Source organism: Artibeus jamaicensis, unplaced genomic scaffold, assembly GCF_021234435.1.
Source record: "Artibeus jamaicensis isolate MK-2021 breed Jamaican fruit bat unplaced genomic scaffold, CSHL_Jam_final contig_419, whole genome shotgun sequence".
Lineage (NCBI taxonomy): Eukaryota > Metazoa > Chordata > Mammalia > Chiroptera > Phyllostomidae > Artibeus > Artibeus jamaicensis.
Window position 1 is genome coordinate 3,679,307 of NW_026521824.1, and position 19,892 is coordinate 3,699,198.

A 19,892-nucleotide genomic window follows, 5' to 3' on the forward strand; every position below is an offset into this window, starting at 1 on the left:
TTATTATTTCAAAAAAGGTAAAAACACAACTGAAGTGCAAAAAAAAAAAGTTTTGCGCAGTGTATGGAGAAGGTACTGTGACTGACTGAACGTGTCAAAAGTGGTTTGTAAATTTTCCTGCTGGAGATTTCTTGCTGGAAGATGCTCCACAGTCAGGTGGACCAGTTGAAGTTGGTGGCGATCATACCACAAAGGAGATAGCTGACATACTCAAAACATTCAAATCAATAAAGTTATTGGTGAAAATGAAAAATGTGTCTTTTATTTTACAGGGAAAAAAACCCCAAACAGACCTTTTGGCCAACCCAATATAAGAAGATGCTCAACATCACCAATCATCAAGGAAATACAAATCAAAACTACGAGATATCACATCACAATGGTCAGGATAGTCATTATAAAACAATAACCACAAAACAGAAAATAACAAGTGCTGGCAAGACATGGAAAATTGAAAACCTTATGCAGTGTTTGTGGGTATATTAAGTATTGCGGCCACAATAAAAAAGAATACGAAGGGTCCTCCAAAAATTAAAAATAGGATTACTATATGATCCAGCAATCCCACTTCTGGGTATATATCCAAAAAATTTGGAAACAGGGTCTTCAGGAGACACCTGCCGGGCCAGTACTAGTCATAGCAGTCAAGACACGGAAACAGTGTGAGTGTCCGCCAACAGGTAAATGGATTAAAAAACTGTATTTATCTAGTTTCATTAAGTACTATAAGTGTACTGTTTATTTAAATTTAAAACAAATTATTTCAATGATCTATTGCTGCCTAACAAGAAACCCACAAATCTTTGTGGGTCAAAACCAATTATTCATTTGCCCATAATCTGCAACCTGAACTGGGCTGGTGTTGAGAAACATCTTGCCTGGTTTCAGGAGCTGTAACCCCACCAACAGGCTAAAAGGCCCCAATGCCTAGGGGACCTTGTGACCATAAGCCACTAAGGAGATAAAACTTGTCTTTTCAGCAAGGGAGCAGCCTCTGCCCCCTTTACTTCTCCCTGCTTGGCCCCTGGAGGATGGCTGGATAGTAAATGATTCATAAAGGAAGGAACAACTTAAGACAGGCACAGCTGAGAAGGGGCCATGAGGGAAGGACTGAGGGGATTGTAGAGGAGGGACAAAAGACCTTCACCCATTGGCTTTGTCAGAGGCGGAGTCCTCATTTTACCTATAAAAAATCTCCTAACCTCTTGGCTGCCTTGCTTCCCCCATCTGATTCAGGCCCGAAACAATGCCAAAGGAGGGTGCAGCCCTGTGCTAGAACTGGCAGTTCTTGGTGGTGGTGGTGGTGGTGGTGGGGGCAATCAGGCCTAAGAAAGAATGCATAAAGTCCTGTGAAACCTGCTTTGCTAAGAATGTCCTCAATCTATCGCTTCTCGGCCTTTTGGCTAAGATCAAGTGTAGAATGTCCTGAATTTAAATGTTAAGGGTCCAAGCATAAAATAGATTTGTTTCCCAAGGTTTTACAGCCAATTGGCAGCAAGACTCTACCAGACCCTAACTCAAAAAAACCTCCATGATCCCAGAAATGTTATCTGTGAACCAAACCTTTCTTTGATATATATCCCTATGCAAGCTAAACTCAGTAAAAGCCCACTGAGAGAGAGAACTGACACCTTTCTCCTCTGAGAGACTGGTCAGCCTTTCCTCCCCAAGCAGATCATGTCTTGGTAGACTTATTCTCATCCATGGTGGCCGGGAGGCTCTCCAGGCAGAGCCTCCCAACAGGTTGGCAGTGGCAGTTCTTCTTGGCCACATGGAGTTTTGACAAGGGCAGCTCAACTAGGACTCAACTCCCAGGATTCCAACGGGGGTGGCTGGGAGGGCTCAGGGCTGGGTAACCCTCTCTCGGTCCATGTGGCTTTTCTATCTGATAGTGTATTTGACTTTTTAATGTCATAGCTGGTATCAAAGAGGGTAGAAGTGGATGCTGCAAAGCTTTCTGAGTCCCACATCCACAAGTTACAAAAAATCATTTCTGCCACATTCTGCTGACCAAAGCAAGTCAAGGAGCTATACTAAATTCAATGGGTGGAGAAGGAGCCCCTTCCACTGGTACAGGAGTAATCAGTAGTAGCCAATTTTTCAGACACACTATCACTCAGCTTTTTGCTTTTGTTTTACCCTAGTAAGACCTTACAACATTGTTTCCAATAAAAGTGTGGTTTGAAAAAAAAGAAATTGTGGTATTTACATACAATAAAATATTTTCAGTCTTAAAAAAGGAGGGAACTCTCACATGCTACGACATGAATGAACCTTGAAAACACTACGTGTCATGCTGGCAGGGACTATACGGGTGGTGGTGTGGTCATAAAGCTGACCCTAGATCTTGACAGAAGCGGTAGCCCTAGGCAGGCACTTAGAAAGACTTCTGATTCTGGCAGAAATAGCAGTGCCACCTTTGAGATATTCTGGGAACTTTTTCTGAAGCACACCGTGGACTAGAGCCATCTCTTCCAGCCCTCCCTGTATTAAATTCCTTTCTGCATTACTAGCTAGGGTGATTTCTGATATTTGAAAATTAATCATGATATACGCATACAGAAATAGCCTCTTAAGGGGAAAAAATTTGTAAAAGAATTTCACTGTATTGTTTTCTTAAGTTTAAAATAAGCTAAATGCCCAACAATAGAGGAGTGTTTAAATAAATCACTGTACATTAGGTACCTTTAAAAAAATGAATGATTTCTCCAAATACTGACATTGAAAAATGTCTCTGATATAGTCTTTCATTAAATAAGTATTTATTGAGCTACTACTATATAACTATATGCTGGCCACTGTTCTAGACAGGAGATATAATAGCAGGCAAAATAAAAACCCTTGCCCTCAAGGATTATATTCCAATGACAAAGTGAAATGAGCCAGTGTCTGAATAATCCAACTTATAAAACTTATCCTCCCTACACAAACACTTTTACGATAAAGAAAAATGTCTAGAAGGGAATACAAAAGCCACAAACAGTCGTTATTTCTGGGGCTAAGGCAAAAGGAAAATTTCTAACTTTTCCCCAAAACAGAAAATTTTGGGAAAAGATACTTTAAAATCACCACAAAAGCTAAAAAATTGGTAATAATCCAAAAGTCAACCATCAGTAGAATTACCATAACAGAATACTATATAGCAATGAAAAATAACAAACTGCTGCAACACATGAATGAATCTAACAGGCATAACTTTGAGCAAGACAATCCAGTCACAAAAGAAAAGCTGCTGTATGATTCTACTTAACATGAAGTCTGAGAGCACTAAAACACAGCTACAGTGACAGAGGTCAGGATGATGATTACTTTTAAGGGACTACAGACAAGCTGGTGAGCTGTAGGGCCTCTGAGGTAGGTGTTGGAAGGGCTTGAGGGATAGGGGATGCATGGTGTGCATGGAGGCATTTGGGCCCTCTTTCTCAGACGTATGGACCCACCGGGCATAAGCCCAGCCAAGTGGTGTGTGGCACCTGCTGTGTGCCTGCTCATAACAGCCAACTGTGAAACCTTCAGGAATTTTGCAATTATTGAAATTAAACTTATTAAAAGCAAAAGTAATAGATACTCAAAACTCAATGCTTCCTAATTATCTGATTACATTGTACTACTGAGGTATTTATAATTACCATTATTTGTACAGTAGAAATACTATGTAATGCACATCTCTTCTCAGTGGCATGTTCATCAGTGTCATAGGTATAGCCTGAAACTGGCAACGATGGTAATATTTACATCACAGAAATTGGCAAACAGTACAAATCTAGGTTCTGTCCCCAAAGTGCCAGTTGTTAAATATTTAAAGAAAACTAGTATTTATAGCTCAATTTAAGTAAGTAAAAATGAGACATGGCCTATTGCAGTTTTATTAAATAAATTTGATGATTATTATAAAATAAATAATTGTTATATTTGGTTTTATAGATAAGGTGAGGAAAGATACCTTCAAAGACAAAAAAGGAAAAAGAAAACAAAACTGAAAAATATCCCAAACAATATACATAGCTACTAAGGACAAGGTACCTGTTCATAACAAGATCAATCTTAGCTCGGGAGGACCACTGTGCTGAATGGTACTCACAACATCAAAGCTCTAGTCTTAGAAAATGCCAGGAAGCTTTGGTCTAAAACCTTCAGAACACAGCACAGGTGATAGGCTACATCCAGTGAACTCTTCAGAATTTATAAATTGTAAACATTCTCTCTCTCTCTCTCTCTGAGGGTATTTTGGAAATTCTTTTGAGAAAAACACTTAGGTCAATTAGTTCAATGTTCCTTTCTAATATAAATTACAACCTTCATTTAACCAAAAACTTCAAAAGTGAAGCTAAAGAATAAAACAAACAAGCAAACAGAATAAAAACAAAGACGCTGAAATAGAGAACAAGTGGGCAGCGACCAGAGGGGAGAGGGAAGGGAACTTAAGGGGAAAAAGGGGGGAGGGATTTTGAGGAACAAGTATGAAAGACACAGAGATGAGGACTGGGGGGGGGGGGGGAATGGGAGGGAGGGGGGGGAGACCGGGGGGGGGGGGATGGGAGAAATAGATAAAAAAAAAAATGTACTTGAAAAGTAACTAAATAAAATTTAACCAAAAACTTCAAAAGTGTCACATTATGGAAAACAAAAAGAGTTATCATAATTTTATGAAGTTTATAATGTCTCTCTTGTGCCTTTATTAGGCATTAAAGGTGTAAATTTTAATGAAAGTTAAACTATTATTATTATAGGCTTATTAAAAAGAATGTTTAGCAGGCCTCAAAAAATGAAGCAATTGGTTTTTACTTCCTTTCTGTTGCTTGTGTACTGGACACTGAATAATGTGGGTAGCACTGCCCACTGGCCACGCGCACAATGCTCTTCCAATACCTGCATGGGAGAAACAGCAGCTGCTGGAGCGGTTCTCACTGGTATTCCACTCAGGGGGCTTCTGGGGGTCTTATGGACAGGAATACTCTGCCCAGCTCCACCTGCCAAGGGATGGGAATGTTTATATGTCAGTGAGTTCAAAATAGCAATACTTCCTGATTTCTTAGTTTTGGTGACTAAAAAAGTATCCCATGCTGCTAATAAAATATTATGCATACCATTTTCTTCTCTGGATTAGTGTTGGGGAATGAGAGGCCAGGAATTAAGTAAATGGGGCTGGTCTTATATATAGGACACACACACACACACACACACACACACACACACACACACACACACACAGGAAAAGATGTGTGATAAGGCTCCTACAACAACAAGGAGCAAAAAAATTCTTGCACAAAACATTATTGTTAATTCATTTCCCATCTTCATAGATTGAATGTAGTCATTGAGATTTCATGTCTTTCAATAATTGTAGCCTACTGTTCATCTAACATGGCTGCAAACTATTTTACCAGAGATAACCAGGTATATCCTCAGATTAGCTAGTACTACAGTCTTCCAAAACAAAAAACATATTTGTTGTAGTCAGGTGAAGAAATATATTGTTATTTTGGATAGACCCACATTTGTGGGGGGTTTTGTTTACTATATTTATGGGCGTACAGTATAGATATGCACTTTTCTCATATATATAGATAACAGTGAATAAAGGTGACTGTCAGTCAGCCAGACATTTCCAGAAAAAGGTGGGGCTACACTAAGTTCAGGAATGACAGATTAACACAGGTGCTTAGGTATATGACAGGATGAGGCACAAAAAAGTATAACTGCCTGTTGCAAGATGAGATAGGCCAGGGGTAGCAACAAGAGAGATGAATGCAAGGACTTGGTGCCTCATTCTCTAGATGATGAGGCCTATGGCTGACTCTGCTAATTCTCATCAGACTGTAGGGGCAAATAAAATGGCAGTGACCCACTGGGAACCACCCTGCCTGGTTTCAGAAGCTATAACCCCCCCATGGCTAAGGCTGAGTGAGAGACCTTGGGACCATAAGCCACTGAGGAGACAAAGCTTATCTCCCTGTCAGGAGTGCTGCCTCTGCTCCTTTTACTTCACCCTGCCTGGCCCCCAATGCTTGATCAATTAGGCAATGATGGGTAAAATTCCTCAAGAGGGGAACGACCTAAGACAGGCACAATCACAGGGAGTCCTCAGGGAAGGACTTGGGGGGCTATAGCAAAAGGGAATGATGGACCCTTGCCCCTCGGCTTTGACACAGCCTGAGTCCTCATTCTGTCTGCGAAAAGTCTCCTAATCTCTTGGCTGCCTTACTTCCCCTGCCTGACTTAAGCCTGAAACAATGACGGAGGGCAGTGCAGCCCTGTGCTGGAAAGGGCAGGTTCCCCGGGTGATCAGGCCTAACAAAGAATACATAAAATCCTATGAAACCTGCTTTGCTAAGAATGCTCTCAATTAAATGATAAGGGTCCGAGAAGGAACTGAGTTTGTTTCCCAAAGTTTTGTTGCCCATTAGCTAACAGACCCTGACTCAGAATAAGCCCTGGGAGTTCTCTGTATGTTATCTATTGTTTGATGCTTACTGCCCAACAGTAATTAATGAGCTTTACCTGTATTCCTGTATAAAATGAACCTAGTAAAAGCCCACTGAGGAAAAGGCTCTTGGCCCTTCCCCTTTGAGATTGGCCACCTTTCCTCCCCAAGCAGTTCATGTTTTGGTAGACTTATGCTCATCAGTGATGGTCAGGGGGGCCCTGAGGGCAAAGCTCCCCCATAGAGACCTGGATTTACTGGGAAAAGAGGCGGAAAAGGAATGGGGCAAGGCAGGATGAGGCGGAAAGAGGAGGCTGCATTACATGTGAGCCAGAGTCCCATTGTTGCCTCAGTGGAGCTTCAGCCAGGCTGCAGCAAGTCTCTTGTACATGGCAGTTTCACGTGGAATGGTCTAGAAGAAGCCTTGGGCTTGTAATAATTTGGGGCCAGTGTGGAGTAGATATGGGTGTGCTATTTGGGGCCCTGGTCTGAATTTGAGTTTTGTGTATAAAACAAAACAATTAAATACCTGGGCGTCCCAAGTCAAATGACTTGATAAGGGACTTGACGGTGGTCGCAGGCTCCAAAGGTGTTGGAGATGTTCTGTTGACACAGACACCATGCCACCGGCCAGGAGCATCGACCTCCAAAGGCTCAGACTCTTCATGCACAGGTCTGCAGGGCAAAGAGCAAATCAGATTGAAAAGCAGGGGAAGGAGATGCTCCATAGGGAAAATACATGGATGGAAACAGAGGCAACAGGTAGAAAACAGACAGCTGGAAGGAGAAGCCCAAATTTAAAATCCTGTTCTCTGTATCAGCTTCGCATCTTTAGGAAATAATGTAGGTGCTGCTCTCAATTTTTATAAGCTGTTTTCTTGGGAATGGCCAGAAATAGTATTTTAATATGTAGAGTAACATTAGCTCTAAGTAAAAAGAATGTGAATTTATTCTGCAAACTGGAAAAAATATATACAAAGGTTATTCATCATAAATATTTAGCCTACTATTTGTGGTGACTATAGAAAATTGGCTTGTCGGTGTGTATTCCAACCCCCGACAGGGTTGGGAAAGGTGGCCTCTCAGGACTCCCCTGCAACTAGAAGTTTAGATGGGATTTAGGGTCCATCAACCAGAAAGATGGGGCAAGGCCTGGATCGGGACTGAGGTGGGGAGGGGAGGCAGGGCACGGGGCATTCACCCTGCTGAGACAGATGGTGGCAGAGGCAAGACGCTCCTGCCACACTTTGGGGGGCAGCTCTCCGCCTGGGAGGTCAGGTTCCTGACCCTGAGGCCACTCCATTCATGGCAGAGGCAGTGGCTCCCTGGCAGCCCGATCCTGTGCTGTGACTTTGGGCATGTTGTTCCTGGAAGCTCAAGCAAGACTGTTTCTTTAACTCTCTCAACAATGCTGCAAGCCATTTAATGCCTGTCTGCTTAAACCAACTAAACTACGATCTATTTATACAACAGAATCCCAGGCCATACACTGTTTGCCCTTCCAGACCAAGAATGGTAACAGTATTCTGGAATAAGTAACACTACAATTCTCCATAAGGTGAAGCTTCTCCTCTCACCCAAACTTTCCTGGGAGTTCTCAACTGGGTTTCTAAATTTGAGCAAAGATGCATAGAAGAATCTTTTAAAGACAGATCACCTGATTCAATCCTCTCATGCATTTAAACAAAACGATTAAATACCTGGGCGTTCCTCATCCAGGGGACTCCAGCATGTCATTAAATCTCTTTATGAATGGTTTCCCAATCTTCTCATTTCTAAATCACTGCTCTCTTTATTATATCAAATTGCCACAGCTGTTTTGCAAGATGACTAATTTATGAAAATGGCTCAAAAAAGACTTTTTTCTGGCAGTATATTTTAATAAGGTCAGTGGGAGATTAAAATATTTACTTACTGATCTTTTTGAAATTAATCTAGTTACTCATAAGCTTCTGCGATTGAATATACTTGTCCTTAATTCTCAAAGCTTTTTTTTCTGTTGACCCATAGTGAGTGTGAACAGAATAAATTAAGTGAAACAGAACTTAAAACACTTAAATCACACTGCTCTAGACTCTTGTCTCAACAGCCCCTTCTTTTGAGTGAAAAAAAAAGCAAGATGACAGTTTTCGGAAGAAAATAGCAGGCATTTCAGAAACTTATAGGGGGTGGGTTTTAAATATCTGTATTCAATGGACTTGGTTTTTGTATTATTTTCCCCTGTAACTTCCCCACTGCATTATATAGTACAAAATCAGGTGGTGTGTATACAGAAAGAGGTACAATCAGGTTAGGTATGAGCAGAAAAATAATCTCCTATTTCTGTCACAGCCATTCTCAGGAAGGTCAGACACAAAGTAGGCCATCCTCTTACCAATGCATTTAAATAACCTAGTAGCTCATTGTGGTTTTAATTTGAATTTCTCTGATGATTAGTGACATTGAGAATCTTTTCATATGTCTATTGGCCACCTGTATGTCCTCTTTGGAGAGGTGTCTATTTAGGTCATTTGACCCTTTTTAAATGAGAGAACACCTCACACCTGCCAAAATCAACAAACGAGAGCTGGAGAGGATGTGGAGAAAAGGAAACCCTCATGAACTGTTGGTGGGAATGCAGACTGGAGCAGCTGCTGTGGAAAACAGTACAGAGTTTCCTCAAAATATTAGAAATGGAAATACTGTATGATCAAGTGATTCTAGTTCTGGGAATTCATCCAAAGAAACCCAAAACATGGATTTGAAAGACTATCTGCAGCCCTGCACTCACAGCAGCATTATTTACAATAGCGAAGATATGGAGGCGACCCAAGTGCCCATCAATAAACAAGTGGCTAGAAGAACTGGTCACCTATATAATGGAATATTACTGGGCCATAAAACAAAATCTTGCCAAAATCTTAGAATTATTTGTTACAGCATGGATGGACCTATGGTGTTAGGGTATTAGGCTAAGTGAAATAAGTCAAAGATGTACAAATACCATAAGATTTCACTTATATGTGAAATCTGAAGAACAATGTAAACAAACCAGAAACAGATTCACAGATTCAGAAAACAAATTAATGGTTGCAAAAAGAGATGAGCGTTGGGGAACTAGGTAAAAAAGGTGAAGGAATTGAGAAATTCAGGTTCATATTTACAGAATATGGGGATATAAAGTATAGCATGGGGAATATAGTCAATAATACTGTAATAACTATGTGTGGTGTCAGGTGGGGACTAGAAATACCAGGGGGAAACTTTGTAAAGTATGTGATTGTCTAACCACTGTGCCATACACCCGAAACTAATACAAATTAATGTTGAATGTAAGCTGTAATTGAGTAACATTTAAAAAAAAATAAGGAACTTATGCCCTGGCTGGTGTGGCTCAGTGGATTTGAGTGGCAGCCTGTAAACCAAAGGGTTGCTGATTCAATTCCCACTCAGGCCACATGTGTGGGTTGCAGGCCAGGTCCCCGGTAGAGGGCATGTGAGAAGCAAACATTCATTAATGTTTTTCTGCCTCTCTTTCTCCCTCCCTTTCCCTCTGTCTAAATATAAATAAAATCTTTTAAAAAATCAATAACTTGCTCCCAAAGGGCCTTGGAGAAACTTAGGGCACCCCTTCCTCAAAGGAAAATCATTTCTAAAAATTCATTTTCATTTCATTCCCTGATAACTGATTAAGAATGAAATGGAAATCCCATATCTGCTAAGGAAGTCCCTTCGGTTATCCAAGTTTCTTTGTGAATCAAAATATTAAATGATGTCAGAAGACTTGTTTAGACTCCATTAGAAAACTGCAAGATTATAAGAACCAATTACCCAGTCCTCCTGCCTCTAGTTGGTCAGTCTGCTTGGCTAGAACAATGAGTCAGCATGAGAAAACTTGCACATTAAGTAGATTAGAGAAGCTACTGGTCTTAATACCCACTATGTGATATACTAGTTTTGTATGTGTGCACAAACATGTGTGCATGCACTGATTCACAAAACAAAGACTGAAGAGCCATAAAAAAGTTATTAGAGCACTATTGGTTTTTAGTAGTACTTTCATCATAAACAGGCTTGAAAATCATCATACCAGCCTATCTTAGAATTATTTGGGATCAACCAGTAACAACCCCAGCAATAAATGAAGTATATTTGACCCTGACCATGGGTTTGAACTGCACAGATTCACTTATTCAGGGATTTTTTTCAATAAATACATGCAGTACATATAGAGAAAAAAACATATCTCTCTAGCTTACTTTACTATAAGAATACAATATATAATACGTTAACATACAAAAATATGTATTAATTGACTATGTTATTGGTAAAGCTTCTAGTCTATTAGTAGTTAAGTTTTGGGGGAGTTAAAAGTAATGCATAGATCCTGTACCCCTAATACAGTGTTATTCAATGGTTAACCATATTACTTTTCTTCTGGTTCAAGAAAGAAGAACTCTGTATTCTATAAAGAATATTAAGAAATGTTAAGCCCTGGTGTGCCTCAGTGGATTGAGTGCCAGCCTGCAAACCAAAGAGTTGCTGGTTTGATTCCCGGTCAGGGCACATGCCTGGGTTGCAGTCTGGGTACTCAGTAGGGGGTGTGCAAGAGGCAGCCACACATTAATGTTTCTATCCCCTTCTTTCTCCTTCCCTTCCCCTCTCTCTAAAAATAAATAAATAAATAAAATCTTTAAAAAATAAAAAGAAATGTTTAAGCATGACAGGAAATATATTAAAAAACCCAGCAAGGTACCAGTGTTGGGTAGACATGTGTTCAAAGCTGGTTATTCACCTCTAAGACAGAGGCTGTTAGGTCCAAGGACAATCCAAATCACCCCAAAATGCAGCTTTTGTGTTTCATAAACACAACTGATACCAACATGTAATCTTTCAATAAGCCTAACTCATTCCCTTTTCCTATAGTAGTTACCTTCTTTCTTCAGGTGCATCTTCATGGAAACAAAGAAAGCAGCTGCCCTTGTTTGAGGGCCATGTTTAAAACAACAAAAATGAGGCATGTTTCCACCTGCTACCAGCATGTGAAACTATGATGATGATAATTTTCACAAGAAATCATGTGTATGACGTAACTCCACAGTAAATACCATGTGTCTTAGAAAAATTATCTAAGGAAATTTTCCAGAAAACTCCATCATTTTATTTTTTTTAATATATTTTATTGATTATGCCATTACAATTGTTCTATTTCCCCCTTCATTCCCCCCCACGCTGCACACCCCTCCCCCATCATTCCCCCCTTTAGTTTATGACCACATGTCTGAAGTTCTTTAGATTCTATATTTCCCCTACTATTCTTGCCCTCCCCCCTGTCTATTTTCTACCTACTGTCTATGCTACTTATTTTCTGTACCTTCTCCCCCTTCTCCTTCTCCCACTCCCCTGTTGTTCACTCTTCAAGTGACCTTCATTTCTATGGTTCACTCCCGATCGAGCTGTCCTCTTAGTTTGTTTTAGGTGTGGTTGTTAATAACTGTGAGTTTGCTGTCCTTTCACTGTTCATATTATTTATCTTCTTTTTCTTAGGTAAGTCCCTTTAACATTTCATATAATAAGGGCTTGGTGATGATGAACTCTTTGAATTTGACCTTATCTGAGAAGCAGTTTATCTGCCCTTCCATTCTAAATGAAAGCTTTGCTGGATAGAGCAATCTTGGATGTAGATCTTTGGATTTCATGACTTGGAATACCTCTTTCCAGCCCCTTCTTGCCTGTAAGGTCTCTTTTGAGAAATCAGCTGACAGTCTAATGGGAACTCCTTTGTAGGTGACTGTCCCCTTATCTCTTGCTGCTTCTAGGATTCTCTTCTTCATTTTAAACTTGGCTAATGTAATGATAATGTGCCTTGGTGTGTTCCTTCTTGGGTCCAACTTCTTTGGGACTCTCTGAGCTTCCTGGATTTCCTAGAAGTCTACTGCCTTTGCCAGATTGGGGAAGTTCTCCTTTATTATTTGTTCACATAAGGTTTCCACTGGTGGCTGTTCCTCTTCCCCTTCTGGTACCCCTATAATTCAGGTGTTGGAATGTTTAAAGATGTCCTGGAGATTCCTAAGCCTCTCCTCATTTTTTTGAATTCTTGTTTCTTCATTCTTTTCTGTTTGGTCATTTTTTTCCTCCTTCTGGTCCACTCCTTTGATCTGAGTCCCAGTTTCCTTTTCATTACTATTGGTTTCCTGTGCATTTCCCTTCATTTCAATTAGTTTAGCCTTCATATGTTCCTCTAATTTGTGACTAAAATTAACCAGTTCTGTGAGCATCCTGATCACCAGTGTTTTGAACTGTGCATCTGAAAGTTTGGCTATTTCTTCATTGCTTAGATTTATCAGCTCTGGGGCTCTGAGTTGTTCTTGAGCCATGTTTTGATCTGTTCATGCCTGTTATGTATGAGGAGTGGAACCTTAGTTGTTCACCAGGGCGGGGCCACCCAGGTCGCTGGTTTGTGACACTGTATGTGGGGGCGGGGTCAGAGAGGGACAATGGCGGTTCCCTCTGCCTTTTCCTGGCGCTGGGGCCTGCATGGTCCATATCACTGCTCGATCCTTCACTGGTTTATCTGTGCACCGATGTGTGACCATGGTCAGCCCTCAGTGGGTCCGCCTGCTTCTCCACACCTGGAATCCACCCACGGCTGCTGGTGCACCTGGGTTGCTCCCCCGGGTCGGTCCAGTGGATCTTTCTTGCCCAACCCCGCTCTGCTGCTGGCTCTGCCCCTCTTACCGGTTTGGCTGAAGGGTTCGTTGTTGTCAGACTTCCATATAGTTCAATTTTCTGTGGTTTGGCTGTGTTTTTGTTGCTAAAACTTTGTTGTTTTTAAACTTGGTTGTGCGAGAAGGCACAATGCTTCCACCTACGCCTCCATCTTGGTGGAAGTCAGAAAACTCCATCATTTTAGAAGAAAAATTTGATAAAGGTCAAATGGCTTGTATACAGTGAACATTGTATTTGGAATGCAAATACAGCTCTCTTTGACCATGCCTTTTTCAAATTTTCAATACTGCATAGGTATCCTGTGAGAGGCCTTTAATAACCCTATGAGGGTTATTAAAAAAATCTGGTGGTATTTCTTAGTTAATTTCATATAACATATATTTAAGAAAATAGTACCCATATTTACTTTATTGCTCTTATTTTTATGCAGTAATATGCTCTTAGGAAGTGGCAACCCATATCTGAGAATTACAGGCCATTTAGGCAAGGTCACATGGGTCAGGAGAGGTGGTTTCCATGGACTGTGTCAGATACTCACTGACTGCTGGTCTACCTTACATTCTTTCATTATAATTTTAACATATACATATGCACATGTGTCTATATCTTTTATTTTTAAAAAGTCACCTGATCTCTCCAAGGCACTGCTTCCTAGCGTGGTTCCAGAACAGTCTATAATGTCGGTTCTTACGGCACTTACTTCATCATAAAGGACACCCCTTTGTGTTGTCTGTTTTGACCCAAGATCATGTGATTTCTTTTTTAAAGTATTCAAAGGCTAACTATGTTTGGAAAATGTCATATTATACTCCTGTTACCTTCTCAGTTGGCAGATTAATGGTTGAAAGAAGACCAGTCATATCACTCACGTTTACACCAGGTTTTTCCAAAGTGCATGAAGCCCGGTGCCAAGCCTGTCCTGGTGCTGTGGTGACCTACTTCCCAGGACTCACCTACACCCACTCAGCTCTCCAAATCTATGCCTCCCCACCTGGTGCTCTGCTCCTTTTGTGTCCTGCCTTTTGTGTTCCTTTGTGCCTTTGCTATTCTAGGCCCTTATGTGAAATGTAATTTTCTCAAAATATTTCTTATTGTTATCTATGAAACAAATCTAAAAGAAGTTTGTAGCTCCAGAGTGAAACAAATTAGTAAGTATTCTGTCTCCCAGGGCTCAGTTTCTTGAGTTTCACGTTTGAATTTCCACATAAGCATATACATGACAATAAAAAACCAACAGAGCAAGGTGGTAATCTGAACACAAGCATCTTAATTTCCAACCCCAACAATAAGAACTAAAAAACCATGAGATCTGCCCCCCAAAAGTCCCAACACTATTAATATAACAAAAACAGTTTGTATGACATCAATGTAACCTGGCAGCCAAGGAGAGTGGACTGGAATGTGCATGCCTAAACAACAACGACTTCACTGTACTAGTCAGTGGGGTGGTAAAACACCATTGAGTGACTATGTGCACTGTGTGGCCATAGCATTGAAAATGACTGAGCAAGTAGAGCAAACAAATCTGTACCAAATTTTGCATTAGGCTTGAACATTCTAGCGTGGAAAGTATTTGATGATTCAGAAGGCCACAGTTACAGGTAACTGGTGTTCAGCTGCTTCATCACAACAACACACCCACTCGTGCATCAAATCTTGTGCAGAGTTTCTTAACAAAACATCAAATCAACCAAGTGACTCAGCCCTGCTAGCTATGATTTGGCACCTTGAGACTTCTGCTGTTTCCCAAAACTAAAATCACCTTTGAAAGGGAAGAGATTTCAAACTGTTGATAAGGTACAGGACAGTACCATGAGGTAGCTGATGGTGTTTGGAAGAACTGTGTGAGGTCCCAAGGTGCCTACTTTGAAAGTGACTGAGGCATCATTGCTCTATGTACAATGTTTCTTGTATCTTATATCTTCAACAAATGTCTCTATTTTTCATAGTACACAACTGGATACTTTCTGGACAGACTTTGCACATCTTAAAAATCTTTCTTCAGTATTGGAAACTATAGGAAGATACAGCATCTACTTGCCTTAGGCTTTGAAGAATTTCTGCTACAAAAGAATAAGGGGGTAAATATGGAAAGAAAATACTAAGGTTTTATGCCCAATTCCCTGGGACAGGATACCCAGACAGTACACAAAGCATTCTCCCTGCAGGGGACCAGCAACATGAGATATGAATATCCAAGGGGCTATGGATGATAAGTTTATCCCAGACACAAAAGGCAATAGCAAACTGGGACAGATCAGAAAGCCTTAGTATATGCCCTAAAATGAACAAGCCAAACAAAACTAGACTTAGAAAACTGGCTTCCACATTGCATTCTCACCACACAGAAGAACTGGACACAAGTTAATTTCCTTCAGTAAGCCTGGATTCCTCTATACTCTGGACTTCCATGTCTCTGGTATGTAACATAAATGTGCCTTAAGAGTCTTCCTTCTAGTTTAAGATGTAAGAAGATATTTTAAAGTAGTCAGCAAAGTGAATATAGATCTAAGCATAATCTACAGACACTGCTCTTGGGCAAATGCCAGGCCCTACTACACTTTTACCCATTTAAGCAAGAAAAAATGATGGGCATAACCATGCTCTTACCTATGAATATATTTCATAATATTAATGAAGAGAATAAATCAACTCAAGAGAGAAAAGATATTTGTAAATTTATGACAGGAAAATAAATTAGACACTTGATAGCATCTGCCCTGAGATTACAATAAAATTCAAGAAAATAAAGTATATAAAAGATGACAATTTAAAATGAAAGGATGAATTTAAAAAATGGTATCAGCAATGTAATAATTCCATTAAAATATTTTAAAGTGGAACCAGCTCAAGAGAAAAAGGAAATGAGGGCATATGGAAAAGTCTGAACACAGATGACATGAACAAAGAAAGGTAAGATTTCAAGCCAGTGGGCAAAGGATGATTTTGGTAGTAAATGGTGGTGGCATGACTGGCTCTCATATGGAAAAAAAGACCTACACCTCACATCAGACCAGAAAAAAAGGGAAGAACTAAATATATGTATGTGTGTGTATATAAAATAAATGAAGAAAATGTAATAAATAGCCTTTTTCTACAAGATTAGGGTAGGAGAAATTTGGTAACAGAAACAAAACACACCCAGAAGCAGTAAAAAAACAAAACAAAAAAAAACCTGACAGCCCTGGCTGGTGTAGCTCAATGGATTGAGCGCGGACCTGCGAACCACACGATCACGGTTCGATTCCCACTCAGGGCATATGCCTGGGCTGCAGGCCAGTTCCCAACAGGGGATGCACAAGAGGCAACCATATATTGATATTTCTCTCCTTCTCTCCTTCCCTTCCCCTCTAAAGATAAATAAATAAAATCTTTTAAAAAATACTGACAGATTGTATTGCACAACAATATAACATTTTCCAGGACAAAGATGATGAAGCCAAAAGATAAAAGACCCAAAATACACTGGGATAAATACACATCCCTAATAAAATACTGATTTATGAACTGATAAGAGAAAAACAATCAGCTTTTGAGTTAAACTAGCAATTCTCAACAGAGAAAATGCAAATGGTTAAGATATAATAATATGCTCAGGGAAATGCAAATTGAAGTACCAATGAGACAGCATTTTTTGTATACTCTTACTGGCAAAAATTAAGATTAATACTCCCTGCAGCTGGTAAGGCTGTGTATAAAAACTGTGTATAAACAGCCACTCTCATCAAGAGTAAAATCTTACCAGTTTCGGGCAAGAAATCTGGCACTACTGTCTGTTAAAATTAAAAGTGTGCATATTCTCTAACGCAGCATTATACTTTTAGGAACTCAGTCTATCAAAAATAGAAACATAAGTATAAGGCTACATAAATAAGAATTATTATGGAATTATTTAGGAAAAAAAACACTAGAAAATATAACCTTGATATTCATTAGTGTGACAATATTTGAATACTCTAGGGCATGTCTGTCCACTGGGACACCATGAAGCTATTAAGTGAGTTAAATTCCTGTAAATTGAGTTGGAAGGACACCCATGATACACTTGTTAAGTGAAACCTGAACATGCAGAGTAATGTATAGACTATAATCCTATTTTTGTAAAAAACATATAAATTAACCACATATATGTATAAAATGTACTTATATGAGTAAGAGGAGAGGTAAAGAAAAATATTTACTGTGAATACTGGTTATCTTACAGGGTCATCCTAGGGGGCAAGAAAGATTAATATTTTTCTTTATACACCTCCATTTTGTTACCAGTATTGCTTACCAGTATATTTGTTAACAAATATTGCTTCATAAGTAAGAATAAATCCAGTACATTAATTCACCAAATGACAAATCTAGACTTAAAGTTCATGTGATAGTTTCCAACAGTTTTGCTCTAAAAATTAATTTATGCAAAATTAAATTAATTTTTGCTTCTTGCTCTCTATCCTAATAAAATCATGTAAAAATGACATTCATATTTAAAATCAACCTCCTGTCTACAACTTGTATTGAAAGTCCAGCTTGCTATCTCAAAGTCTGGTTATCTGATGTGGCTTTAAAGTTCTGAAGCTATATATGCACTGGAAAATTGAGAACAAAATGGCATAAAGGCCCTGAAGAAATATGGCCAGTGATTTAAAAAAAAATCAGGCAACAGTCTGTTCTAAATATTAACATTTATTTAGCACTTCATAAATCCTTACATATAAAAATATCCAATAGTCCCCAGAATAAAGGCAAATCAAAATATGGGGTGCAAATACAGCTGGGAATTTTAAGTTGAGGGTGGACTTTTCTTATTGTTTATATTTGAAAATGTCTGAGGTAAAGATGTCCCAAAATATATATTTCTATCCCAGCAGGTCTCCAATGTGACACTCACAGTGCTCCTCCTGGGTAGGAGAGCCGTCCTGTCCCTACGCTTCCTTGGACCAGACAGTAACTCGTCTTATCCCTTGGATGACATAGCTGCTAAGGCTCCAACACTGTGGACTATACACTAGTTCCTCACGTGAGAACCACAGGAGTTGCTGACCTGGATAAAGGTCTGCACAAACCTATGTACTTCCAAATGTTTAAAATCACACTTTGAACTTTATGCTTCTGAATTTAAAAAGTCTTTAAGTTTCCAGGATTAAGTTTTATTCATGAGACTTTGGTTTTAGTTGTTGTTTTCTGAGATTCCAATACAATTGTCACCGCATTAAGCTATCTGGTTTAACTACATCCTTTATTACCAATGAAACATCTATATATGTTTCCAGCAGAATTTTGGAAATCAAACTGAAAGAAGGTGGGTGGCTTATTTCAGATGAGGCAACGAAATCAGACCCCTATTTGAACAGGCTCACTGAAGCTTTGGTGTAAATAAAACAGAACTTTCTAACTTCTTCAGAATGAGACGTCACACAGATGGCTTCCTCTTTTGCCTTAAATAGTGTTAATTCCAAGATTATCAAACACCATATTTAGAAGGAATCATAAAAATAAACTCCGAAAAGTAAGACACAAGCATGGCTTGACTCATCAACTTCCTAAATTTGCCATGCCACGCTCTCTAAAGATGCAAGCTGTGCATTAATTTTTTTCATGACACATTTATACTTTGTTTTCCCCCCCCAAATTTCATTTTATGCTCCAAATAAAAGACTGCTGAATCTTCTGAGAAAAAGGAAAAAAATAAAAGGGAAGAATCATCTTTGTGCAATGAGTTGATTCCAAAAATGTAGGAAAATGGTAAAGAGACTTGATCGCAAAGATTCTGTGTGCCACAGTGGATGTTATAAGGAGACAGCTCTTCATAAAGAGCTAATATCTCCTCTACATTATTTTCCCTTTCATATAGAAATGACTGTAGTTTCCCGTCACACAAGGGCTGGGCTGTCTTTCTTCCATCAAATGCTCTGCTAGCTGACAGAGACCATGGAGCTGTGAAAATAGAAATGGGAGGGGAAAGGCTGGTAAAGGAGTTACTTAATTCAACATGATCTTAATCTACGAATGTAAGTATTAAGAGCTGATACTGTCCCACAGAAAAAAGCTAATATCTAGAATGGGACTAACATGTTTGAATTTCTACTGTTCCAATTTTCTTGAAAGCCAAAATATCTTCAGACAGGGAAATGCTAGACTTCAAAATGTCATTATGAATCTCCACTAGATCTTCACCAACAGTTGTGTTGGTAGAGATAGCCAAGATAAATAAAAATCAGGCCTTCTGTAATTTACAGGTGGCTTGTGCTTCCTTCTGCTGTCCTACAGTGAAGGCCAAAAAAGAGAAAAAGAAAAAAATTTCTTTTATTATTATAGCATAAAAATCCTAATGACCTAAGGGAAGCTCACGTCCAGGTACTTCAAAGCAAATCTGTGAAGATGGTGATTGGGGAGCAGGGACACACACATAGCTGTTTAGAATTATAGGCTATGTATCTAGTGCCTTTGGTGAAAATTTAAGCTATGAAAAATTATGTAGTACAAGAGTGAGAGACTTAAGCTTGTTGGGATACCTGAGGACCACTTTCTACACTGACCGAATAGAAGGCCATAGGCCCCTGAAAACCAAAAGTACTGCTCAGAAATTGCTTAGGGATCTGCATGAGAGCCGGTCCCCTTCCACCAGAGCCAGGGATGCTATATCAAAGCACCTGCAGCAGCAGAGCTGGAAAAGACAACATAGAGACAAGAATCTGTACCTCCAACTCCCACATTCTGCCTTCCAGTGACAACCCCAGAACTGTGGAGCAGCCGTGACGTGTTACAGCTA

General features: G+C 39.6%; 1 protein-coding gene and 1 pseudogene across 4 annotated transcripts in view; one reads left to right on the top strand and one right to left on the bottom strand.

Moving 5' to 3' along the window:
* SPECC1 (sperm antigen with calponin homology and coiled-coil domains 1) overlaps nt 1-19,892 on the bottom strand; it is a 258,571-nt gene that overhangs the window by 65,607 nt on the left and 173,072 nt on the right. For 3 of the 4 annotated variants that reach the window (XM_037166251.2, XM_037166269.2, XM_037166258.2), the window contains 2 exons: nt 6,954-7,099; nt 4,870-4,970 (listed from right to left, as the gene is read on the bottom strand). In XM_037166251.2, the coding sequence (XP_037022146.2) occupies nt 4,870-4,970; nt 6,954-7,099 (247 nt within the window). Of the gene's footprint in view, nt 1-4,869; nt 4,971-6,953; nt 7,100-17,819; nt 19,058-19,892 lie in introns of those variants that run through there. The other variant, XM_037166265.2, reaches the window with a different exon arrangement.
* On the top strand, nt 1,384-1,516 carry LOC119064782 (uncharacterized; annotated as a pseudogene).